Source organism: Fulmarus glacialis, unplaced genomic scaffold (assembly GCF_000690835.1).
Source record: "Fulmarus glacialis isolate BGI_N327 unplaced genomic scaffold, ASM69083v1 scaffold6019, whole genome shotgun sequence".
Lineage (NCBI taxonomy): Eukaryota > Metazoa > Chordata > Aves > Procellariiformes > Procellariidae > Fulmarus > Fulmarus glacialis.
The window spans coordinates 31,710-58,925 of record NW_009231296.1 but is presented as its reverse complement, the minus strand read 5'-3'; the positions used below and the strand labels follow the sequence as shown (position 1 = coordinate 58,925).

The following is a 27,216-nucleotide window of genomic DNA, read 5'->3' as shown; positions in this document are numbered from 1 at the left end:
GAAGCAGAGAGGCTGAAGTGGGTGTGATGGAGGGCTACCAAGATGATCAGGGGTTTGAGGGCACACAGCCTATGAAGGGAGCCTGGCAGAGTTGACTTGCTTAGTCTAGCAAAAAAGAAGGGAATATGACAGCACCTTCAACTGCTGAAATGCAGGTTCAAAGCTGCTGGGTCCGTGCTCTTCTTGGTAACTGTATATGACATAGCAGGGGATAACAGGCACACGTCCTGGCTTGGAAGGTTCATATGAAACTTTAGGAAAAAATTCACTCAGAGTAGAGCGGCACTAAACAGGTCACCCAGAGAGACTGTGGAATTGCCGTCCTCGGCGGGTTTTTAAGGCTTGTGGTCACCTGTCTTTATGGCACTGCTACTACTGCATCATGCTGGGACTGCATCATGCTGGGACTCTGCTGCGTGCACTGTGGAGATGAAAACATGGTAACTTGTGTGCATTTGACACCCTGTTCAGCTATAAGAATTTAAGAAGAGTGAAAAAGGCCAATAGCGTAATGAGAACAAGATGAGACTTCATACAAATAACGTACTGTTAGACATGGTTTTTTTCCTTTTCCCAAAAGCCTGTCTTACATAATTCCTACTCAACCCAGCTTCCCAACAGGCTGGTTAATCCACCTAGTTTTTGGTCTTTCTGAGAGCAGTGGTCTGGGGACTAGACTTCCGCCTCGCTATCCTGTTTTTCCTCTCCTTTTACTGATTGTTCATGCATTATTTTAGTTTCAGATTCCATTAAAAATTAGTAACTCTGCAGGACTTTTTTTCCGGGTAACCTCATTCAGAAAGAATTGGCAAATAGTTAGGGAAGTGTTGGTTAATGTGTTGTAAAAATGAAAGATTGTGGAGACCACAAAACACTGCAGGAATTATATAACAAATGTTCCCTTTGAGACTTCTGCTTCTGTGGTGTACAGACCGCCCGACCCTCTTAAATCTTACCCGTTGATACCTGCAAAGCTACTTGCAGGTGGCTGCTGTTCACTCACAGCTTGCACCTCGGGCTCTGCTCAGTGCTCCCCCGTTCTGTCTCGCAGGGTCACTTCACTGGAGCTGTCTGGCTTAAAGGTCCCTCTGCTCTTCCATTAGGTAACTTGGAGTAGCAACCACTTAGGTGCTACGATGAATGACAGTCATACACAAAAGTATACCAGATGCAGTCCTGTTTAATTATATTTAATGGCTTTACTAGATTTAATACATAATTAAAATAAGTTCCAAGGGTAGTGATTAACTTAAAACATATCAATACATTTCCAGAGGGCTGGGTTAAGATATAATGGTGAACGGTCTGGTATTCATTGAGGCAAATGTCATTTTTCTCTTCCTGCTTCTAGTAGAGATGGAAGCAGTTTTGGTTTATTACCACTTTGTTCTAGGCTCAGGGTGGTGATAGAGGCTCATGTCACTACAGTCCCATCTTCCTTAAAAATCTCTGGAAAATTCTGCAGACTCTCTCTCTGGTTTGATTTTGAAGGAAGGTGTTCTCCTATCAACAACATGCATCACCAGAAAATCAGGTACAATCTAGAGAAGTTTAAGTCACTGTGTATATGTAAGACCTTGTAAGGCATCTAGCTCAGCAGCAAAAATCCACCAGGCAGAGGCACTAGGATTTTACATCATAGTCTAAGATTTTTCAGACTCCAAATGCAACAGAAATTGATTTATACTACAGGCTAAATTTCCTAATTTGGCTGTGGCTGTGTTTTACATGCCTGTGTTTGGATTCTCAAAACAGCCTTTGAGGAAAGTGTTCGAACAGTGCAACTTTAGACAACTGGTTTGGCTCCTTAAATTAGGAGGCTGGGTTCCTTTCAGACCCTGCTGGAGAGAATGTTCAGAGGAAAACCCAAGGCTCCTATTGTAGACTCCTGCTCTGATTTCCGACTCTCTCCGTTGAGCATACAGGTAACCCAGTCTTCAGATCAGATACTTTATTTCAGTAACTTTGGTGCCTACAATAGGTAATACAAGAATTCCTCTGGGTGTCCCTGTTTTAAGTCATCAGCCACAGACAGGACGTGGCTGACTACAGTGAGGCCCACGTTTAAAAACTGTAGCACATCATAAATGACACAAATTAATTGAGGCAGGGTCATACTCAAGAACAACGCATTTCACTGGATTAGTGACAGAGGAGCGGGACTTTTTGACCTCGGGGCAATCTCCCTGCTGAGAGGACTGCTACCTAAGCACAAACAGCAGTGACATCAGTTCAGCCTTGCGGCACAGAGCCCCTACCTCGGCAGTGAGCTTTTGCTGGTTAGTCTTTCAGCAGAGTCTCTGTCTGGAAAGTCCCACAGTCTTGTCTGGGAGGTCTCTCTTGGAGTGAAAGGCTGCAGCATCATTGTGGAATGTGATCTGTTACTGTGTCCTGCAGAGTCAAAGAACACAAATAAAAACCTTCCAAAGCAGTGTTAGAGGCAGAGTTTGCCATTTCCGAGTCCATAACAATTTTCTCTGAACATCATTGTTATAATTGTGCTCTGGCTTCCTTTCTACTGAGGTGTCCAGAAAGAGATCTAGATTCAGAAGAAAAGCTGTTGATCAAGATCCAAAGCAACTCCTTAATAAAAAGATGAATATAGCCCTTGGGCAAGGCCCCTCCCTGGGAATTACCTGATGCCGGCCACAGTACAACTGGAAGGCTGCTTTGCAAGTCACCCTGGGCATTCTCCTGCCAGGTCATTACATCGCAAGGTGGCAGGTGACTTGTGTACTGCTGTCTAACAGAGGCAAAAAGGACAGCTCAAAATGCCCCAGACTAAGGACACTTTCTCATTCTCTTCTCTTTCTCTCACCATCACTTGCTAAAAACAGTTCATTCTTGAAGGAAGTGAGAATGTACCTATATTATTCTGTAGTGATTGCAGCCAGTCCTCCATCAGTGTCTGAGAAGGTGCTGCGAAGAAATACTCTGCCCCATCTCTCAGCCTGTAAATAAGGATAGGAGGAGGTGAATTCTAGTTAACCTTGCCTTATACCTGCTGTCCTTATGAGTGGGACAACCACTGTAAGACATCTCGGTTATGCCTCCTGATAACATGCTGTCTTAGGTGACTGTAGACAAATACAGCCATACAGGTAGCTGTGTAGGTTTTTATTAGTGCCCTTCTTCATAAGACTTACCGCAACATGAAGGTGTTCTCTTTCCTGATGTAATTTACCAGCCTCTCACATTTGGCGCCAGGAATGCTGAGGGACAGGAGTGTGGATACATTCTGAAGGAGGATGAAATGATAACAAAATGTCGTCTGCGTCTTTTCTGCTAGGATTCAATTCCATACCAGCCTGCAGGCTGACTAGACACCCATAATATCTTTTTCTGCTTTGTAACTAGGATCACTGAATAGGAAGAACCACAGAGGAACAATGGACTATTGCGTTATATCTTGAAGCCAATTCTTGAATAAGATACTTATTTAAGGAGTATGTTTGAAAATTTCTGAAAGCTTATTATTCTGTCTTATAGTTGGTATCAGTTGAACAATTGTTGAATTTTCATTCAGCTGACATTTTGAAAGAGAACTGATTACCCCAACCCCAAAGCAAAGCAAACGTAACTCTATTTTCTTTTAAATGCATTTTTAGAAAGGTAAACACAGAGATTACTAGAAAGATTCAAAAACCAAATTACCTTAGATGCTTCTTTTTCATCATTATAAAAATCAAGCTTTAATCCATCAAGTTTTACGTAGAAGGATTTCCAAGACCTTGACCTTGGCTACATGAATAGAAATGGTAATAAAATCCAATTATTAGCTATATATATTATTGGAGTAGTGAAATCTTTCGTGAGCAACTTCCACAGGAAGCCAGGAGCTGCCCAGATTATGATCATAGAAGCTCTCTTAGTCATGATTATCTCCTAGAAAAACAGAACCTGCTGTAGTTTCTGGTGTGGGTGTTTCAGGAAGGGTCTCTCCATGAGTCATGACTGTACAAACGATATAATATGGTGCAAGCAAGCTCTACACCATGTTGTGGTCGGCAACATCTTTGAGAGAAGCTAGGTATCAAAGTTAGGTCTATTTTTGGCCACTAAAAGCTCCACTTTTTTTTCCCAGCTGGAACGCTGGCCCTTGCCTGCTGATCACAGCCTAGTTTTGTTAAGTGTGTGGTTTCAATCTAATGTGGCTGCTGAATTCTTCTTTATTTGCTAAACTAAGCCCAGTGAAATGCTACTGAACACCGTGCAAAAGCAGCTGCTATTTCCTACCCAGCTATGTACCAGTGAAAGGTTAGCCTAGTGCCATGAGACCCTTCTGGATGAAGGATCCTATTACTTGTGTATATTCTTATTTTGTTATGCCAGTGAATCAAGTTGACAATTTTGTCATTCAGAGAAAAGGAAGGAAAAAGTCCTGAGGAAATAAGAAGTAGTTTTTCTTGTTTGGTAAGATGGAAGTTCAGTATCACAGCAGACTAAATTCAGTGTATCCCCAGAAGAGAGGAAAACCTAAATTTCTATTCCAGAAGATGGAGTCCATACCAGATTCAATTTTTTAGAGGTCTTTCGAGTTAAAAGTTTCAGAGGAAATATTCTTTGGGACAAACAATCCAAGACAACTTGTTTACATGCAATACCTCAGCAAACACTCAGATGTCTACAGATTGGTGGTGAACATTAGAAAATTTCCTGCCCTGTTATGATCATTAGCCTACTGACCTGAAGTGATATTCTTTCACAGGATAAGCATTTAGATTTCAGTTTCATTCAGCCCTGGATTAAACAAACCGCTTCAAAGATAAACAGAAACTTGAATTCTTTTCTAACACAGTTAGAAATTATAAGCATTGGGAGCATGGGAGTGAGGGTTTCCTCTGCCAACAAACCATCACATGCTGATACAAGTTTGTATTTTTATTTTTTTTTAAATATTGATTTTTTTTTTTTTCCCAATTCAGTTTCTATATCGAAACCTGTATTTATAATTAGGGGAACATAATTAAGATGTTCATACAGCCTAGGCTCTGGTTCATAAATCCATTAAATGTAGACAGACCCTCTTCTGCATGATTGCCATGACAGGCAAAAATTCCATTTTCTCTTTCTCTTAAGGACATGACCAGGTACTGCCAAAGTCAGTGGACACTTCTTTGTGCATTTTAGTGGAAACTGAATTAAACCCACAGTCCTGAGCTTCTCTTCAGCAAGAGTTTGTCCTGAAGAAGTCACACCAGATCTGGACTATAACTCAAGGAAAGATTAATTAACCCAGAGTGATAACATTTGTTTCTACCTGTTGTCTTCCTGGAAGGAGCTGGTCTCTCTTTTCTAGAAATCCCTCCATGTGCTGGAGACTTGCAGAAACCTGAGATACACAAGAACATTGCTGTTTAACTTTAAAATGGCCCTTAAACTTATGTTATAATTTCTGAACGTCTTTCTAGATAAATTCCACACAGAGAAACTGATCTCTACTGCCTCTAGCCTTTACATTCACAGCACAGTTAGAAATCGTCTCTAGGTTGCAGTCACATCTCTGATATACTACCTAAATGAAGAGAATTCACGTCCTTCTAGAACAATTTGCTCATGGAATTTGCTCTATCATGGTGTATTAATTAATTAATATTATTTTTATATTATTAAATACAATTTACAACTTAAATTGCCGAAGTTATTCATACCACCCCTGCAATAATACTGAGTTACGCCAACGTATAGTGTGGTACTGCCGCAATTGGGTATGTGACAAACACATTCCTCTCGAAGTGCAAGAGGGGAAGGGAACAATTTTTACCTGTCCATGAGTTAACAGTGCATTTCCTGCCAGGGTGAGCAAACAGGAGTTGCTGGTTCTAGTCTTGCACCAGGTCAGCTCTTTGACAAGGGTGCCACTAAGTCCTGCCTCGCTCTGACTTCTAAACTCAGTGGACGCTAAGCACCACCACCTCACATAGAGGGTATGGGTAAATCAGCAGTCTTGCCTCTGTGAGGCAGCATCTCCTGGCTCGTGTTAGGTGCTCTGCTGAATATTCAGCAGCATGAATAACCTCTAGTTTGGGAAAGAAAAACAGAAAGCAATACAGTTGTCAAAACCTAGGCTATAAAGCTGAGCAAATTAAAAATGCTTTTAAACTATACCTAGCTGCTTAAGTCAACAATCTTTTTGGAAAGTGTATCAACTACAAAGGCACATAAAATGCCTCTCACTGTTTGGATCCATGCGTGTATCCCCTAAAATGCCCACTCTGTTCTTTGTGACTTTCATACAGAACCTCCTGTATTTCCTTATTTTAACTAGCACAGGATAGCAGTTTTTTGAGGAGAGCTCCAGGAATCCCCGGGACTTACCGAAGATGTATTCTCTAACCTCTCCCAAGAGGAGTTAGACAGCAGTAAGTTTGGTGATTTATCTAGTGACCTTTGGCCAGGCTCGGGTGGAGTTGCCATTAGTTTTGTCTGCAGGTTGGAGAAAGAGGAACCTCTAGCAGTTTTTTCCTGAGGTGATAAAAGGCCTGTGGCATACGATTCTGACAAACTGCTGCTGCGTTGCTGGCTTATGGGAGTAGGAGATAAAGGAGAGCTTAAAGAACTGTGACTTTCCAAAGATGTAGCTTGTGGACCCACTGTCTTTGGTGAAGATGGAGTGATAATCTCACTGAGCCTCCTCTCAGCTTTCATTTCTGTTTTGTTGCTGCTCAGCACTTCTGGGACTCCCCCAGCAATGAATTGTTGGGATGTCGATGGAGACTTTTCAACAGGGGAGAAAATAGTTTCAAGTGGGGCCCTCCAGGGCAGGCTGCGTAAGGGCACAGATGGCAGTGGCGTTATGCTCCTTATCTCTGTCACTTTTGGTGGTGTATTCCTTTTGTCAGACATTTTCCTTTTCAGAGAGGGAACCCGTACAACTTTGCTTTTATCCTTCTGCTCACTCTCTTCTGTGTCCACTTGTTTCAGAAGATTCATCTCCCTCTGTAGGACACAAGTATCACGTTTTTTAAAATTATCTTCATTGCATTCATGGGTACCTACCTCAGAATTTTTTTATTTTTAACAGGAATAGTTTTTCAAATACACTCTCTCCTGACATTGAATTTTAAGGCCTGTACCTCCATTGGCATTCTTAGAGTTAGAACTGAACTTAATTGCTATGTCCTAAGTACTATTTTGTTGCCCAAACCATACTAGCGGCACTTAATTTCAAATACAGTGAATCCTGCCCTTGCTAAGTTCTCTAGAGGCTGAGTCTTTAATAGGCTCTAGAGAAACTATGCTTCTCTTCTGTGGCACTGCTTCTTCAAGTTTGCTGTAGGAACAGTGAGTATCCAGGGGTGTTCTTACGGAAAATTTTAGAGTGGAGGACCTTCGTCCCTTTGTTTAGCCAATTTGCAAATCACTGAACAAAAGGCAGACTCAGCTAAGCTAATTTTTAGTCTAATGCCAAACACAAAAGCTATGTTTTGCTGGTTATTTCAGGAAAATAATTTTAAAAAACGTTGAAACAGGATCTGGGAGGCTGACTGAATATTTTTGGTACCTAATACAATCCATTGTAGAACTCTGATGCCAGAAGGAAAAAGGCCTATCTCTGCCTTGGTCTCCCTTTAGTTTCAGCCCTTTGCTATCCTCCAGCACTGTCAGGTGGCTGCAGCTCCCTACTGCAATCCTGAATGAATCAAAATCTCTCCATCCGAATAACGAGGGATCACCCTGTTTCTCACACAGCAATGCACACTGCACACCCTTTTTGCTGCTCCTGGCAGAAGAAAGCTTCCACTTCTCCCCTAGAGCTTTTGCAGGCTAGTTGGACTCTTCTGATCCACATACAGTCTCGTTCTCAGCTGCTCTGTCTGCAATATCTCAGCTTTGGTCACTCATTTACTCCATCTCTGCACAGGAGTTCATTCTTACATGGAGTGACTGAGCCCCAAACATTCAAGGACCCACGTTATCCTGTCTCATAGACAGCTCATCAACATTCACTTTTTTCCTGCTGAGCTGAGCAAATTTCTCCTCCTGAGCTGCAAGCATCTTCTCAAAATCATGGTGTTTCTTCAGTAATTCCTCTACTTCAGACACTGAATCCTGAATGGAAAAATTACCAGGTACAGAAGTCCAAAATCAAGTCCACTGGAAGAGATTATGCCTAAGATTTTCAGATTTACCCGTTCTATTCAGCCAAATGATGATTCTGAGATTTTTGTAATTGAATGTCTAAACCCCTGGTAGTGTGTGAAAAATCTTAATTTCCACTTAAAAAAAAAGGTCTGTAGCTTGCAGTCTGTCTGCTGTACAGGAAAAAAGAGCTCAAATAACAACCTTTTTTCCTGCAAAGCCATGTGATACCATGGTTTCCAACTCTAAGTGTTTAGATACAGATTAAGTACGTAGATGCCAGCTTGTGTTAGACACAAAGTTTATTCCTGCCCTACAACACATGCATCTTAAACCTCTGTCTTGCTCTCTGCTTAGTTTTCGATACCTGAGCTTATGACATTGTTTTCCCATCTTATAAACCGTCAGACGACAGTGAACAATGAGAAAAAGCCAAAACTGGATGCAGGTGTTTAAATAGGAATTTACAACCTAGCTATCAAGCCATCTGTGCAAAACATTCTACTGCCCAACACAAGGTGGGGAAAAACCCTTTTTCCTTTTTAAACAGGCTCTCAGCATGACAGGGAAGGTTAAACCCTCCGCAACTTATCTTATTATGTGAAAAAATGGTCTGGAATTCTCCCTAGTCTTCTACCACCCCCTGGAAGCCACCATCTCCTGGAGCCCATCACCATGTAAAATGCAGCAGCTGTCCTGGGCTCACTTTTGTGGGAGGACAGAGCTCCTGCCCTTTGTAATCTCAAGGGTGCCTTACTGTTTAGGTTGTGATTAACTTCAGGCCCGAGCTGATACATGCTCCAAGCACTCTGTATATGCTAAGAGACATTTCAGTAGTGTTGCACTGTCGTTACTCACCCCATAGCTAGGACCTGAAAGAAAGCTCTCCTTGGCAGCCAGCCATGCTTCTGCTTGTTCTAGCTCTCTGCGGAGCAATTGAATCTCCCAGTTTTCTTCATACAACTCTTTCCTCATGTCCCAGCTCTCCTTTACCTTCTTCATCAGCTCTGACAGCTCTAACAGTTTTTCTTCAATCTAGAAAAATAACATTTGCAATGCCAGGAGGTGAAAAATCCAGTCAGACTTTCATGTGACAGCCAACTAGAGTGTAATCTGCCCTCATGATCCAGAAGATGACCTCTAGATAACTTTGTGGTGTTAACATAGTTTAGAAAGGATGTCCCAGTCCTCACTTTTCTTACTTGAATTGATTTAGCCTGTATGTTGTAGAGCTATATGTTGTAATTGTATGCATATTCCACATACTGTAGGACAAATATTCTGCTATATGCTTTCCCATGATGAAACTTTATATCCAGGCAATTTGAATTCGTATTATAGAACTAGTGAAAACCAGAAGATTCAACAAATACATCCATTTATGGCAAGACAACAATGGAGAGCCTTAAACTGTGGAAAGTTCTCTAACTCTTTCTACAACAAAAGTATTGTAATCTTGCATAAATTCTGAAGATGTGTGTGATCTCTGACGGTGTGATCTCTGGATCTAATGACAGTATCAAGACAAGCTTGGGACCACTGCAAAGGTTAAAGTCTAAAGGTACACAGATAACAGGATCACAGAAATTTTAACATTCTTCCCCCTTTGGCTCTACAACATTTCTGAAGGATTAGTTATCTTCTGGTGCACTCAGGGACATCACTCCATCCTATAGTTCATTGCATTGTGATGTATTTTATCCTAGGTCTTGTGTACTTAAATGCTAAAATCTCGTTTATATGACACATCTTTTCTGTGAAATAGCAACACCTCCCTATCCCCGCACATAGCCACAAACAACCCAGTGAGTATTCTTTTATGGTCAGCTTCAAAATCAGTTTTTAGAGGAGTAGGAACTTTGAAAGGTGTTTTCTTTTTCTACATGTCACGTGAAGTCTGCAGCTTTTAATAGCAGAGAACCTGATTGTCCTGTTTAGTTCTTCTGTTTTGAAAGAGGTACAAAGCTGCAACTCCTGCCTATTTCATGTCTTCTTTGTTCACTCTTGTTTGTAAAATATTTAACTCATCAACACACCTCCACAGACATGAAATGTCCATTCTTCATCAGGTCACCTCCTGCCCGCTGCATTTCCTCATATTTTAGCCACTGCTTCTCTATCTCACGCTTGTATTCCTCATGACGCTTGATAAGCAGTTCAGCTCCCAGGACATCATTTGCCAGTTCCTCAGATATCACTAATGCATGCATCTCGTTGGCCCAGGCCCTATGGAATAGAGTCAAGAGGGTAAAAATGGAAGGAATCTGAGTCTGTTGGATACTCGGGAATGCACACATCCCGTGGCTGTGGACATGTATACAGACTTTTATTTGCCCACGGAAGATATGAATATACAAATACATTGATGAAGGTTCACTCATGCATCTATGGATTTTTATAACCTGATATAATATTCCCAGTGCTGTTTCAATACGTAGCCTGTTAGAAAGGCAGCTGCAGCATCTATACATACTGAAGCATTGCACATTCAAATCCTCAGAAAGAACCGTAACTGCAAATGCCTAGGCTGTACACATTCACAGTACCTTTATACGTGGTACAGGGGCACAGAGACTTTCAGATGTCCGTTTAACCTTATCAACGTGCATGAAAGTACTTCATATGCATACAGAGCAGTCATGCAAAAAAGCATATTAATAGATACTTTTAAAAGAAAATTTTCTACTCCATGAGCCTCAGCTGGCATAAACCAATGCATCTTAATTTACCTGAGCTCAGGATCTATCCCTTAGCACAGTAAATGTCCAATAGTCAGTGGTAACCACTTCACTGTGTTTGTATTTCTACTTCTGTCACGGATTAACTCTTTCATTAACTACACTGAACTAAAAATGTCCATATTTCTTCTGTGAGAAATCCTGTTTAAAAAACACAATTTCCATCAAAAATATATCAATTTTTATGTAAATGACATTAAAATTATAAAATATAATATTTTAATGTTGATCTGTCACTTTGAGTGCAGCATATTTCCGTTATTTATTTCAATTTTTACATTAGACCTCTGCTTATAGATACTTTGGCATGATTGATTTAAACAAAATGAGATGTTTAGCTCACTTTCAGCACTTGAGCAAGTGCTAACCTATTCTAGAAGGTTATCTTTAATGTAGTTGCTTTGACTCTGAGAAAAATGGGCACTGGTGTCTGTACAGGTGTGCAAATTACTTGACTATCTAGCAGAGACTCCCCCATCTTCCTACAGAATCAACAGTATTTTCAATTGGAATTGTGAGACTACCAAATCTATCCAGAGTGACTGAATTCTCCAAGACTTTCTAGGAAACAGTCCAAAAACATGGATTTGTCATGCACACTGTGCTGAAGTGGAGTGGCATGGTCACCTCCGATGCGTGGTAAATTCTGTGGCGTGCTGTTGAGAAGATGCCATGTATTATTATTCAAAGAGATTTGCAAGCAAGCTGTGGAGCACCTGGGACAGGAGTCAAATAACTGACAGGTGTAATTTAGAAAATCCTATATGGGAAAGACAAAAAATAAGGCCTACTGCCAAACTCAAGGGGCCAACACATACATCAGCTCCCTGCAGTCATTGAAGTAGAGCTGGACTTGTTCTGCCTGGCTCAGTCTTGCCTTCCTCTCCAGAAACTTCTTGTCCAGGTTTTCCCAGCACTCATCCACATCTGTGAGTCTCTCCATGATGTTTTCCTTGACTTGAGGGTATGTGCGGCTGAGGTGCCAAGCCTCTCCCCGAATCCGTTCCAGCTCTTTCATGATGGCTCCCAGATCTCGCTGGAACAGAGACAATATGGATTGTAAGACCAAGTCACTACTTACATCTATCAAAAGCAGATTTTAAAGATGGTGCATATCTTTTCTAGCCGCTGGCTGCACAGAGGCTGGAAATATGACTCTGTCAAGACTTTTCCTCTCAGTTTCCTCCTAATGCCTTTTAACATTCATCATTAAACATCAAAGAAGCTTCTTTAGATGTGACACACTGATTATTTTGATAAGTGTGGAGCTGAAGTCTCTTGTAGTTCAGATGACACCTTTGCAATTATAATAACAATTTGGAATAGATTTTAGAAGAGAAGCTCATCTTTAGAAGCAAAAGCATTAATAACTTAATGCTACAATGTTAAAAACAGGAGGAAAAGGCCCCCCCCGTCTGTGAAGCACCTATTTCAGGGTGCAATAAATTTATCTTTTGTTGGCCTGCAAACAAGGTACTTGAGAGGATTTCGAGTCAAGCATCAGTCTCCTTTTTTTTTGCCATTTATGCTTTTCTGCCACTGCTTCATGACAGATCTCCTTACCTCTACTCCCTCAAGTTGCCTGAGAAGTGTCTGTACACCTGGAAGATCATATCCATAATCTTCTATATCCACCACTGCCTCTTTCTCCTGCATCCAGCCCTTTACTTCATCCACATCATGATCATACTGGTGAACTTGCTGGGCTGCTCTTAGATTCTGCAATAAAGAAACAATTTAATGGTAATATTCTATATCACGTCTGCAGCACAAAAAAGGGCAACCCTAGTATGTCGTAATGCAGTACAGACTGAACAAGAGTGGGAGTGAAACACCTTCCCAATTAAGTCACCTGAAAGTGAGGTGTTCAAACTAACCTAATTTCTCCAAGTTCTCTTTGTCAATGGAAAGAAACAGATGTCTCCAAAGAGCAATTTATCCTTACATAAGATGAATGATCAAGATGGAGAGCATGAATTGCCCTCTACAGGTAGCTCTCTCAACCACAGAAAGTGTCCTAAAAAACTTGCTTGGAATAGTGGCAATATTTTCACTGCAAACAGTGAAAATAAGAGGAGTTAAATGAAAATTAAGTTTTCTGAAATGAGAGGATTAAAAAATGTTCTAATACTATTTTACATTCAAACTATATATTAACAATTATATGCATTTACTGCTGCTAACAGACAATGGTGGGCTTGAGCTACTGCATAAGCAAAATGTGTATGTAATGGTAGGGAAAAAAAGAGTTGAGGACGCCTGACATTTTACGTTCTCCTTAAAGCAAACAAAAATATTGAGTTCTATGTGTTCTCTCTGCTTTTCTACACACATCTGTGACTGCAGTTTCACGAGAGGGGGTGAGCTGATTTAACAGCTAACTGCTCTCAAAAGGTAGGGGTTTTGGCTCTGTGTCCTCTATAACCTTCTCTACCATACCCCTTCTTTGACTCCAAGTAACTAACTCAGCAAAAAAATCTGGAGAGTTTTCATCTTGTTTAATCAGCTGAAGTAGTTCAATAAAGAGTCCAATGAGTGCCAGAGCCGGCCTCCTGTTAGTGGTGGTAAACCGTTAGATCGGCTTAGTTTTTCAAGAAACCAGAGCTAGCAGTGAATTAAGCAAAACAGAATTACTCTAGGCTGATAAATATCTTTCAAGTATAAGCCTTGCCAGGAACAGTAGGGTAAGCAGTGGCTATAAAGGGAAATGGATCAAGAAAGAATAGAACAGAATACACCCATTGCTCTTATAAACCTTGTGTTTCAACATGAGCAATGCACTGGTTTGGGAAAGAGAGCAGGACATGGGAAACTGCAGGGTATTCAATGCCCCAGTTTTTCATGTCTTTCCTACCTCTGTCCTTGTCTGGATGGCATGGCATAGTTTCTCCCACGTCTCATTGATTTGCTTTGTTCTCTTCTGGATAATGTCCATCTTGCTGTGGCCCTCCTTCTCTAGTTTAGATGCTAACTCATTTAAGGAGGCAACTTTGGAATGTCCCAGAGGTTTCGTTTCATTTACAAAATCTTTAAACTTTTTCTCCAGTACCTGCAGGATAAGTGGGGACACAGATATAAGAATTTCTGCCTATCTCTATGAGAGAGGCAGAAGGAATCACTTTGTACTGTATAACACAAAAGCTATGTATTGTAGTCTACAAGTGCAAATCATTTCATAAACCCGGATGATCTGGAGTCAGAAGAAGGCATCCATTGTCTTGATCATTTAACATCTTATGTCACAGAGAAAAATCACCCACATCCTGACAAACAGATGCTGCCCAGATCAAAAACTAAGGAACATAACCTGTTAGACTGTCCACTTATGTAGCAGTTGTTGAGGAGTGGACACTATGAATTATACCTCTCTGCACTGTGTGCCCTGAGGAGAAATTTATCCTTGAAATCAGCAGCTAGAGGTGTGAACACTGCATCCCAGTGTTTTCCATTGAAATTTTTACAAGACCATGGCCCTGGTCATGTCAAATTTTTTAGGCCCTGTCAAATTTATAATCAGGGGCAGCAGTGAAGTGCGCTGACCTCACCTTATCCCAAGAAAAAACTAACTTTCTGATGCACCTACTTTTTCTGTTGGAAGGTGCTACCTCAGAGAACCCTGTATAAGCAGACAGAAACCAGTCTGAGTTCTTGCTGCAGAGAGAACTGGTTTGCTTAGTTTTTGTCACTGTAACATGCTTCACTGTCAGCAGCTACACAAAAATTGCAGCAAATATATTCCTGCTTTGCCACACAATACATACAATACCTTTTATTTTCGAAGGTGCTACCTCAGAGAACCCTGTATAAGCAGACAGAAACCAGTCTGAGTTCTTGCTGCAGAGAGAACTGGTTTGCTTAGTTTTTGTCACTGTAACATGCTTCACTGTCAGCAGCTACACAAAAAATTGCAGCAAATAAAAAATATTTATTTTCTTTTACCTCAACATCATCTAAGTCCTGCCCATAGTCATCAGACTCTGCTACAGACTGTTTACTGGAAAGCCATGCATCCACCAGCTGGAATTCTCTTTCAAACCGATAGAGCTGGAATTGTTCTTGCAGGTGTTTTCTTTGGGTCTCAGCTTTCTGTAGGAGAGACTGATAGTCTGCTAGGATCCCCTTGAGCTTTGAAAGTATGGCTGGACTGCAAAGAACAAGAATCAGAAGGTATGTCTTTGTTTTACTGTTCTTTTTAAACATTGTCTTTTCTGACAGGTTGAATTTGCAACACCTTCAAAATACAGAAGAAACCAGATAACATCATGGAGTGAGTTATGCCAAGCCATTAAACCAGCTAGTTCAGGAAATTAAAGTATCTCATACTAATGGCTGCTCTTTTCACTTCCTCCTCCCCAGATATAAAAGCAAACTGGCAATGAAAAACAGCGAACTGTCAAGAATGCCATTTTCCTTTCCCCAAGCACAGTGTTTTTTGAACCTTTATGGTAAATGAGAACTAGATGACAGTTCCTGGGAATAGACAATGGACAAAGAAGCTGATCTACACTAATTGGCCTGTTGTTAAAAAACAACAGTTATGAAAACATTAAAACAATCATCATGCTTTTGGGGGACTGAGTGTGTGTTATGGTGGTGAAGGAGGGATTGATGTCCCCTGAAGTCATCTTTCTGAACGTGCCATCAAACAGCTACCGAAGGTTGAACTTTTCTGTATTTGCCTTCTCTAGGCATTTCTGTTAGACCTGGAGCAGAAGCCTGTTTTCACTTTCCTACCTCTCTGGGCTGTCTTTGTTTATTAAGCTGGCACCTGTCTCCTGTACTTTCTCGATCCGGGGCCTGAAACCATCCATGTCCAGCTTGGTAGCTTCAAGTTTACGAAGTAAAGCTTGTGTGGATTCTTCATTCTTCCCATAATCAGAGGTCTCAAGAATGAAGCTCCTCTCTGCCAGCCACGCCTCCACCTCCAGTACCTGTATAAAATACAGGGATGAGCCTGAACACAGCTGTGATTTAGGTCAAGACAAAGCAAACTGGAAAGCAGTGGTGCCCAAAGAGACACATCAGTGAAAACAGAGAGCAGCTTAAGTGCCTTCCTGTAATGCAATCTAGCAGACACTATTCAAAAAAATATTCACCCAGCACCCAGTAATTAAGGTTACATGTTTATCCCTCACTGCAGTTACTTGGAAAAGTATCTGTTATTTTTCCACTGTATCCATAGTTACCAGATATGAAAAATCAAGACAGTATGAATTCTGCTTCTATCTCAGCACTTGCATCCATTCAACAATATAGATATCAGTTCTTTTAAGCAAAGAAAGACCAAAATAAATCTCTCATGAAACATCTTTACCTCATTCAGGAACAGATGGGCCTCATATGACTGCATGAGCCGCTGTCTCCTCTCTTGAGCCTCTGCCTTCAAGGTTTCTACAGAAGTCTCAAGCTCCTTCAGATGCTCCATAATCTTGCGAGAGGCTGAGTGGCCTCCCCTTACCAGTTTCTGCCCTGTACTGAGCACTGCTTTGGTCAAAGCATCCCGACTGCTTATTTCATTCTCCAAATTCTGAAAAAAGTAAAGAGTAAAATGACAGACCAAAAAAAAAAAAGCTATGGAGATTTTTATACCAGATAATGTAGTCATGTAATTCCATTATAAATCTGTTTTCTATACACAAAATATATATGGGTCAGAGGTAGAAAGTCTGAGTGAATGCTCAAAGTGGAGTGGAGGAGTTTTTTGGGGTGAAGGAGTGATTCTAGAAATCAAATATAGCCATGAAGTTTGGACCTTGGTGTGTATTCACCTCAGAGTGTGGAGGAAAGAGGTTCTAACCACAAAACTCTTACCTTTAAATCCCACTGAAATACACCCACTTCCACCCCATTACACGGTGTTTCTTGAATTAAAATGTGTCTAGGGAAGAACAATCAATTCACCTGCTCATCAGTATTTATCCCTTGCCAACGCCTTTGTAGAAGATGCAGTTTTGCATAACAGCCATTGCAAACACTGTGGGTACACATACTGCCAGGCAGCCAAGAGGACAAGGAGAGAAGAAAACTACCTGAACCAGTTCTCAAAGACTTTACTTGAAATTAATTTTTGAAGGCTGGTAGATTTTAAAACCATATGCATTCCTCCATATACCCCCTCATATGATATTTGCCTGGGTGGGCAAATCAATTTGTCTGTGGGCGGATGAGCATTCTGTGGCTAACTATGCCTGAGCACCTTGAGCACAAACAAACCTCACCATTTTACAATTGTTCTGTTTATTTTCCTAGCTATGAAACAGGCAATTTCAGAGTTAGACTGCAGCGCTGTGTTAACATAGAAGAGATGCCCTCTCTGAGGAGAGGAGCTGCCTTTTCAACTTAAGTATTAGACTTGGCTGGAAAAGAGCTCTGATTCTAATCTTGCCTTTAACTTCTCCCTATTAATTTCAAGACAGCCACTATGTTGTTGAAAAGTGACACCGTATCTGACCCCAGCAGAATGGAATCCAGTGGCAAAGATTATAAAACATCTTGTACTGTGTATTAATAATAAGCTAGCAGCATGAAGAACAACTTTGCAGTTGAACATTTAGGAACATGTATTCACAGTACTTCATTTGTAAGAACAGGAATTAGAAGAAAAAAAAAAAAAGGCAGGTGGGGAGTGAGGGGAAACTCTGTTCCAAGACAAGCAGCTGTGCATATGCATATTATATTTGTGTGTAAATGCAGTTTTGCAAGACAGTATACTTTTTTTTTGTTAGGTTGATATATTTCATGCACAACCTCTTTTCTGGTAACAAACCAAAGACTAAATTTTGCAAATCTGGCTCATTAAAATAGAGGGTGGAACTAATAGTATATTCAATTCTTGACTGTTACGTGACCTCTGACATTTGTTTGCCTGTAAGCCAACATTAAAAAAAAAGGTATAGAGACTCTAGCTACTAAAAGATTGAGAATTCAAAGCTTATATTTTAATCCTGCTTCCAGGAGAATAAGAAGCAAAACAGAAGGAAGAATTGGCATTTTATTATGCGTTAGTATTATGGTCTATATCTCCCATTCTCACAGTTCACTGAAATATTTTGAGACCTGGCCAATTAACACAAAGACAATTGCAGCCTAACGCAGTATCTCCACTGTTCCTTCAATTATCCCAAATATTTTCTCAGATTAATTCAGCTCAAACATTCCTTTCTTCGTGAACCTAATTACTTCCCTACCATGTCAATCAGTTCATAATTTTTAGGAGTAATTGCACACATAACAACATTTATACTTTTAATCATGATGAAAGAAGCTTTTTGTTCTTACTATCTAATCTCAAAGTCACCAACTGCATTTTGCTTAAATACAGAATTTTTACAAACGTGAGAACTACACTGAATACTAAGAAGGTGCAAACTATTGAGAATATATCCATGGGTCTTACTCAGGAATATTCTGGAAGATGCATTTTAAAACATTTTACAATTCTTCATTAAATTGTGAGTACACCTAGGATAAATCAACTTTTTAAGAGATTTCATCCCTGTCCTAGTATGTCAGCTGTAGCAGTCTTGACTTTTTACCCTGGGGACATTTCATATTTTTTGTAAGCTCAGAGTTTTATTTGTAGACATGCACATTGCACCAAATGCTTGGGCTTACTCTCTCTCTCTCTCTGTACATATATCACTCACACTCCCACTTTATAAGATATTCTGTCTCTCCCAGCCCTGCTGCAGATTGCACAGATTTTCCCCAGAGGCACTTGATCTGGCACTTAAATGGGCTGTCATTTGCTAACATTAAATACCAGTAACTGCTGGAAACTTTTAGCAGGAATTATTTTTTTTCTTCCACCTCATGTTTGCAAAGAGACAGTGTTCCTTATTAAAAAACGATTAGGAAGGCAACTGCTGTTTTATTGGTATTCGAGATGACAGTGTTCCAGGCACTGCTTTCTCTGATGGCCCATCTGAACCTTGTGAAATAATTCAGCAGTTATCTTGAAAGCTACCACTGGAATGAAGGTTGTTTAAGGATCATCATAATACCCTGTTAACTCCCTCCCTGCAGAGTAGAAAGAGTTTTGGGGAAAGATGTTTTCCTCGGAGCTCATCCTGAGACACTTGAGCAACAAGCTTGCTTGGATGTACTTACTGAGCTTCAAAACATATTTGTTAGGACATCTGTTGTCCAAAGAAGCTATGACAGCATGCGCAACAGTTTGTAAAAATCTATTTTGTATTGCAAAGGCCAGGTTTTGAACTCAGAAAGAGCCAATGTGTCCACAGAAAAGCATATGGTGTGGTACCTACACCACTGCAGTGATAAGCAGCATAAAATCCCCCATGTTGTCAAGTCATGGACATATCCTTCAAAAAAATGTCATTATTATCAGACAAGGATAAGAGTAATCCCTGGCATCATGAATCCTGTTAGGAAAAGCACAACAGATGAAGTTTATCAGAGGCAAATTGAATTCTGTGTTCTCTCTTTGATTCTAAAGACTAAGAATGACATTCTCTCATGACATTACCTGGTGCTTTTCTTGTAGACTCTGAACAGTTGCCAGGGATTGGCCATAATCCCTGGAAGAAGCCATCGGGAGCTTCTCATGTACCCAGGCCAACTCCTCATCAACGTCTCGGAAGAACTGGTACTGAAGTCTGCTTGCCTCCAGACTCCCACGTCTCTCCTGCAGAGGATCACGTAGACTTTTGTACCTGTAGTTTTTAAAAGGAGCCCAATGAGGACCGCAGATTAATAAGGAAAGAATGCAAAACGTTCTTTTCAGAATGATGTAGAGAAAGAAAGGAAAAAAAATATGCAGGGAAGAAAAAGGATGATAAAAATAGGAAAAAGATGGCAGGAGACAGGCCAGGCACACACCGCCGCACCAGTTGATCTACTCTCTCTTCTAGTTCATCAGCAAGGAAATGCTTCTCCTTCTGGAATTGCTGAGCGGTGACCACAAGCTCTTGCAGCCGGTCCCTATGGCCAGCAATATCTTCCTCCAGTTCCTCTTGTTTCTTCAGATGACTGTTCAAAACCACCAGATCATTGTTGCTATATGGTGCTTTCAACTCATTTTCCACATCTTCCAACCATTTCTCCATATCCTCTACACTTCGCTGAAAATGAAGGCCCTGAGGACAAGTGGGAAGAAAAGGTAATTTAAACCTTTAGGACAGAAAATACGATATAAAAACCTTGGCCACTTTCAGTAAGAATTACACAGAAAGACAGAGGAGCTTCCCAGTGCTCAGTGAACTCTTCCCAGATATGATGGTGGTCCAAAATGAAGAAAAGAATTCAGTCAGAGTGAATGCAAGAACAGATGCAGAGAACATCAAGAGCTAATCTTACTTGTGTTGCACAAATACAAATGATGGACACAGTACCTTAAAAGGAAGCCATTTAAAGGGAGAGCTCTATTTTATACCCACAGAGTGTCTGATAGCCCATGCAAAACTCACAATCATGAGAAGTCATGTGCCTGGAGCTAAAAGAATGAAAAGCAGCTCTGGGTTTCTTTCTCAACATGTTGGAGAAAAGATGCCATTGGGACAGATGCAGAGAGTTGACATATATGAGTGAACACATTTTCCCTCAGTATCCTTCCCTGGAATCCTGATCTAAACCAGGAGCAGAAAGCAGAAAGGAACACAGCCTACAAAACCTTTTCCCTCCACAGGGATCTCCAGTTCTGCTGCTGATTCCATTGAGTCAGTCTACACTTAGTTTCTTTGCTCTAATGGTCTTGAGGAATCAGGTCTGATTATATCAAATGACACACTCATAGATGAGACGTGTAGCAAGGCAGCTGTGCTATCTCTGGAAATGACACCAAGACCCAACCACTGGCATCCTTGTGTTACCTTGTAGGCATCCTGCAGCTTGGCCCGTTTATCCTGGCAACTTGCTAGCAGTTCCTCCCATAGCTCTTCCATTTCTTGTAGTCTGGACTGAATGGCTTCAGGGGCATAGTGCCTCTCACGGAGCATCTTCTCCCCTTCCTGTAGCAGAGAGAACAGTCAAAGTTTTCTTCCTTTCCTGAATGCACCAGAATATAATACTTTTGCCTCCATAAACAAAGTCTACTGGCACTGCTATGTAAAGGGCCAGCTGCAGCGATCACTTCCTGACAGAATATATAAAGGCTGCAGAGACAAAGAAAAAACAGATAAAGGCAAAATGCTTATTGAAACTAGGGCAGAGACTGATTTTGCTGTTTTACTGGCCTCTAAAATTATTTGAAATGCTAGAAGGCAATATTAGAAGACAAAGGGTAAAGAGAATCTTCATTACTCGACAGCTCCGTTGCCTAAAAGCTGGCAAGCACTCAGTTTTTTCTGTGATGTCTTCCATTCTATGATCACTGTTTGAGATTGCCCAGCCACCTGTCCTTTTCTGTTCCCTTCCTTGCATGTTAAGAGAGAACTCTCTCATGCAAGTGAACCACTGTATGAGATAATAAAACCTTTTTTAACCATGTACCATTTTACCACTGTATTATGTAATAAAAGTCTATCTGCATTTCTAATCCCTGAGCTGCAGATGCTTAACAGGCTGGCAGAAGAAGAAGTAGAGGGGGCACAGCAAGACCTCCATCAGGTAGGTATATCCTTAAGCTGGGACCAAGTTTGCTTTAGAGAGCTAAACTGAGCTATTTCTACATTTTGCAATGGGGAAGAGGAGGCACAGCATGAGAAAGATGCTATACCAGGACAGCAGATGTTAATTTTCTTCTAAAGAGCACCTACTAAGCCTATTCCCAACAAAAAAGACAGGGCATCAATAAATAATGAGAAAGAGATTGTGCAAACCACGCTTTAAACCCAGGTTGGTTTAGAAAGAATTGTAATTCCACCCTTTAAGCCCCCTGTTGTGTCTGCACACAGGGGGGTTAAAAGGTTTTTTAAAAAAAAAAAGCGTGGGGGGGGGTGTTCTACAATACTGGTTGCAGGTGAGTCTGAGGAGGGCATCTACCTTTAATGCTTAGTTACCTATTGCGAAATACAGCTAGTGAGCAGTGTGCTGAACATAAGGTTAATAAACATGTAACAGTCTGTCCTTCCAAACTCATCATCTGATCACAGCTTCTGCCAAGTATCTGACAAAGCTTGTCAGACTTCCCTCATAGCTCTCCTACTAGCATGTCTCTGCAAAGGCAACACTTGAAAACTCTTCTTGATCCTTTTTGTGGGATACATCTTATCTGACTTGTTGAAGTTGTGCATCCAAGCAGCTAGGTTCCCTGCTGGAAGGAAACAGCAGGTTCCCTGCCCTCTAAAGTGGCATTCACCCCAGAGAGAAGTCCCTAAAGTCAGTGGACTGAATCTTTCGTTAAAAGCACCCATCTCTTTCCGTTGCATGCACAGTGAATATAGATAGCAAGCTCACACTAGACAATAAGAGAGAAGTTGAAAGAAACAGAAAGTTCTTGATGGACTAAAAGAATAATCTTCCCATTCCCCCTCAGAGACAGTGTGAACAATGTCAGTGAGGGGACAGTGATCCCCCCTCGCTTGTTTGAGATCGCTGTAACTCAGACTCTGCAGAGTCTTTTCATTCCAGTTGCCCATCCTTGCCATCAACCCGCTTCTCTCACAGATTTGATGGAGTCCAGGCGGTTTCTATTGGCCATGATCTCTGCTTGGAAAGTCTGGTGCTTCTGCAGTTTGGTCTGCAGATTGCTTGGATCCTTCCAGCTATCATCCTGGGCAATGCTGTTCTTCTCATTGATCCATGCAGCCACCTTTGGGGAGGAAAGAACAGAAGCAGACAAAACCTTCAGTGTTTCTTCAGCTCCAACCTGCCAGACTCGCCTCTAACATGTAAAACATGGGACTAGTGAATGGGGACACAAATGAGTTGTCCTTCTGAGGTTCTGCTTCCCTAAGCTCCTCCTGTCTTTCATAATGAAGTCACCCCTGTACCTCTGTTTACCCGCACTGTTACCTGGAAAGGGGGCTGTCTCCAGGAGATAGTCCCCATGCAGTGAGAAAGTGTGTGGGCACGTGTGTGCATGTACATATGTGCATGGGGAAGAAAGGGCAATTATCTCCCCATTTCTAACCCGCTGTCAGTATCTCACAAGAAAAGAACTAATTTGTCTCTTCCCATGAATTTTAAAGTGATGGCACATTCCCTTTTAATGCGTTTATTTCTTCTGCATTTTCCTAGCATCCAATGCACAGTAGATTTTTCATGTGGTGACTGGAGGGAAGCTGTGACTTGAAAGCTGAAAAATATTCCTTCAATCTTATCCTCATCTTTCCCAATATCGTCTCATTCCAGACTCAGTTCCTTGATTTTTCTCACAGTAAATCCCTTCAGGGATTCAGATCTATGCAGCACAGTATGTTTTAAGAAACCAGAATACCATGAGTCCTGTGTAATTGTACCTCAAAGGAATTCCTCAGCAACTTCTGCAGAAGCCTTGATTCCTCTAGCAGATGTCTGCGAGCAGCAGCATTCTCCAGCAGTTTCTCTTTTCTGAGATGAAGAAAGACATGTGAGGTAAAAGCCACTGAGTGAAGGGTTTTCAATTTTCATCTCTAAAACACACATGATCTAACCCTTCATTCTCTAGGAGAGAACTGTCCATAATATGCAGCCTCCCATGATTTGGACTGTAAGAAAAGATGCTTAGGACACTATAGGAAGGATTTCTGCCACTAGGAATCACCATTATTGCCTTTGAGGGTACAAGAGAACAAAAACTCAGCATATATGGAAAGCCTGTAAGTATGATGGTATTTGTCAGTGATAAACCAAAGCTACACCATCCTTTCATCTTTTTTCCAAATGTGGACTTGCAGCACTTTATTCATGTTAATGCAGGCATGAGACAGTTTGATCATATTAATAAATTCATATGTTCACTTTAATCATAAGGGATCTCCAATCTCTCTTCGTAAATTTTACGTATATCTTTTCATATACCGTAGCACTGAATACAACCACTTCTACTGTCAGCATTTGTTCAAGATGAACAATATGCAATGTGCTAGGAGAAATGAAGTAGTTCATATGAAAGGGCGAGATCTGATCAGAAAAATGCAAATGCCCTAATAGATAATTTGAGCAGGGCTTTAAGATCAACCCCAATAGAGCAGTGAAAAAGCAGTTGTGTAGCAAGTGACCTTTCTTGGTGGTATTTAATGATAATGAAGTATTTAATAGCACAACAGGCCTCTGTCTTTTGTGTGCAGCACTGTCGCTAAGGCCAGGCCAGGATACAGAATTACAGGAAAACTGCCTTTTTCAGAATCCCGCTCCCCCTCCACTTAACGGTATTTTGGAAACCTCCTAATGAAATATTGATTAGACTCAGGCCAATTTGGCAAGAACACAGTGCAAGGTACAAAGCTGAGTAAATGCAAACCAGTTTATGGTTCTCTTAAAACATTTAAAAATATTAGTCACATGGGGAGATTCTCATTGCAAAAGAGATGGGTGGCTGACGTGGGAAAGGTTTGACTTCACCTCCTCAGAACGGCCTGGCATCTGTTGGTGATGTTGTCTGAGTCATAATGCTTGTTCTGCGTTAGCTGCAGAGCAAATGATGCCATCTCATCAATTTTCTCCATCTGAGCTTCCAGGGCTTTTTCAAACTGCGTGTGTTTCCGCTGTAGGCTCTCCACACTAGACACTGAGTCCTGGATAGAATTCAACAAAGGAAAGCTGCTTTCAGTCAGAGTTTTTCCATCCATAACACTGATAATCCAGAAGCTAAATAGCGTTTACCCCACATTTGCAAGCTGTCAAGAAAATTTATTGGTCTTCGAAATTTATTGGCATTGAATCTGAGACTTGGGGCCTAAACAATGTTCTATGCGTGGTCTGAGGCCGTTATTTCAGAGTCAAAACTGAACTAACTGCTGGATGCTTAGCTTCTCCTGCATATTGTTGTGCTGCATAGAACCTATCACTTCTCAAGAGATAAAGCATCAGCTCCTAATCGTATATCAGTCTTAAGAGAAATGCTATTTTGGAAGCAAATGTGGGATGCCAAACTGAGATCAGAGTTAAGTGAACAAATATGTCACAGAAAGAGATTAAAATTAGAGGCTTGGTTTCAATCCATGGAATTTGGAAGAGCTCAGATCCAGATTTGAATTTGAGGACTGGACTCTGACATTACAGTTAATCTGGAGAGAAACACAAAATTTGACTTGTAACGTTTGTGAATCCCAAGCTTAATGACTCAGTTCTCTTTTCAGCACCCCTCTGCACTTTTAATTTTAGAATCAGTGGTGTCAAAATGTTGTTACCGCAATAAACTCTGCTTTCCCACTATTCTAAAGGAAGCAATAAAGCTCACATCAAATAGGTCAGAAAAAAATCTAAACTTCTGGGTGCTTACATGAGTCATTGGAAAGGAAAGTACTCACAGAGCATTTTCTGTGCATTGCTGAGCTAAATGTGACTGAAAATGGGTGGCTCCTTCTAAGTCTCATAGACTTCAATGGAGGGACTGTAAATACATACCTCCAGGCTAAAAATTACAGGGACAGACACCAGCCACTATCATTATATGTTTTTCATACCATTTGTACCAATTATGCCTACACTGAACTCTGAGATGTAATTTTAGTTCCTGCAGAGACAACAATTTGGTAGCACTACCTATACAAGGTGCAGGGTAAGCTAAGCGTCAAAACGTATATCCAGCATCCTGCATAGCTTTTGCAACCCAAGCGGTTTCAATTATTGCAGTGTTACTGGTGCCTGAGATAGGTAATTTAAAGCTACACTGGGTATGTCAGCACAGCATGTCAGTGACAGCAGTGATGACTTACACGCTGCTGGTAAATGTATTTGGGTCAGATACGACCTGTTAGAGAGATGCAGTCTCATTTTCCTGCTATAATTGGAGTAGTTGGACTGTTTCATTACTCTTGGGGCTGAGAATCCTATCCTGTGTAAAGTATCAAGGAGAGACATCTGATCCTACACCGTCAACAAGATGGAACAGTAACTTCAGAAGGAGAAAGATCACAGGAAGGTTCAGAGCACATCATCATACTTCACAGCTCCCTTTCCTCCAGACCAATTGCAGAGAAAATTGTAATTTCTCGGAGCACCTACCCCTAAGTCCTCATTAGCTAGGAAAGCCTCTTTGCTGCTGAGCCAGCTCTCAGTCTGTTCCACATAGCCATAGAATTTCTGTATTGGGAAAAAAAGCAGTCATAAACATGGTGTAAAACAGAGGCAAACCTGACTTTGGCAGAGTACGCTGAAAAAAACAAAGTTGCAGAGCTATTCCAAAAATTAACTGGATGGCAATAAGCATTAGATGCTACAAAAACCACATGTGTAACAATTATTGTAACTTTCTCCTTAATAATATGATTATTTCTTTTTGTCTGAGACATAGCATGCAATACAAGTACTTGTAGCTTGTTTGCTAATAGTGTAGAGAGTGCTGTGTACGGTAACTGGCCAATAAGAAGGATGGTAACGTGGCCTGAAATAAGTAGAATGTAATACAAAAAAGAAGCATGAAAGCAGCCCTTACCATATGGTTTAAGTTCTCATATATATGAAGCTTTTTAGATGGAACTAGTAGCACTAGCTGTTATTTAAGGTACTTGACATTCCCCATTGTAAAATCTCCATTTCAGTTATTTCTAACTTTTGCCAACAAGCCATTTGAGCAGAAATTTTGTGAGATGACTGTTACAGGGAAGTATTTCTGGAAAACTGCAGCCAAAACAGTTCTGTTCTTAGAAAAAAGCAGGGAAAAATACAATCTTCTGTCCATGCTAAATTTTTCTTCAGATTTTTTTTTTTTTTTTTTAAAATACTTGCCTGCCTCCATGTTTTATGGGGGAGGTTAGTGATGTTCCATTTTAAGAATGCGCCTTTTGCCAGCTGCATGAGAGTTTGACCAAATTTTGCTAAGTTTTATAGCCTTTGAAAAACATATGAGCACATATTCCACAGATGTTTCTTTGATTTCTAAAGGTACAATTTCTAAAAGTCCTGCCACCACTGAATGTGCTTGGCCCTCAGCATGCCTTCTGGAAATCGGTGAAATATACATTAAACACTGGGTATTATTAGCATATCTTTCATTATACCATCTTATAAATCTGCTGTTTATACCGAGGAAAGTTGTCAGTGGCATGTGCATTCTCTGTTGAATGTCTTTTTACTCACCTGTAAATCCTGTGCCTGAAACAATTTTATATGTTGCTCCTGCCATGCTTGGATCAATTCAGACCAGGCTTGCTGTAGTCTGGACAGGGACTGGTGAATCTCAGGGGTTGCGTAGTGACCAGAATTGGCAAGTTCTTGACCATAGTTACTGAGAGAGTTGAATCTTTCCACTCGTGCTTCAATCTCCTCCTAAAATATATTACTAAGGTTGATGTCAAGAGTTTACAGAACGCCAGTTATTCAGAATACAAGCCTTAAGGGGAAGAATATGGGC

General features: G+C 40.8%; 1 protein-coding gene across 1 annotated transcript in view; it reads right to left on the bottom strand.

Annotated features, from left to right (window-relative positions):
* Positions 1–1,327: 1,327 nt before the first annotated feature.
* LOC104081677 (spectrin beta chain, non-erythrocytic 5-like) overlaps positions 1,328–27,216 on the bottom strand; it is a gene marked incomplete at its 5' end in the record, with an annotated part of 56,044 nt that continues 30,155 nt past the window's right edge. Inside the window, 25 exon segments of the mRNA XM_009584516.1 lie at positions 1,328–1,444; positions 1,446–1,503; positions 2,259–2,391; positions 2,866–2,951; positions 3,147–3,238; positions 3,655–3,741; positions 5,261–5,332; positions 6,319–6,939; positions 7,951–8,052; positions 8,941–9,117; positions 10,119–10,308; positions 11,639–11,856; positions 12,384–12,539; positions 13,675–13,869; positions 14,760–14,964; positions 15,555–15,751; positions 16,135–16,347; positions 19,309–19,495; positions 19,662–19,918; positions 20,651–20,788; positions 22,384–22,530; positions 23,180–23,270; positions 24,264–24,436; positions 25,869–25,946; positions 26,943–27,131. Coding sequence (XP_009582811.1) covers positions 1,328–1,444; positions 1,446–1,503; positions 2,259–2,391; positions 2,866–2,951; positions 3,147–3,238; positions 3,655–3,741; positions 5,261–5,332; positions 6,319–6,939; positions 7,951–8,052; positions 8,941–9,117; positions 10,119–10,308; positions 11,639–11,856; positions 12,384–12,539; positions 13,675–13,869; positions 14,760–14,964; positions 15,555–15,751; positions 16,135–16,347; positions 19,309–19,495; positions 19,662–19,918; positions 20,651–20,788; positions 22,384–22,530; positions 23,180–23,270; positions 24,264–24,436; positions 25,869–25,946; positions 26,943–27,131 — 4,179 coding nt within the window.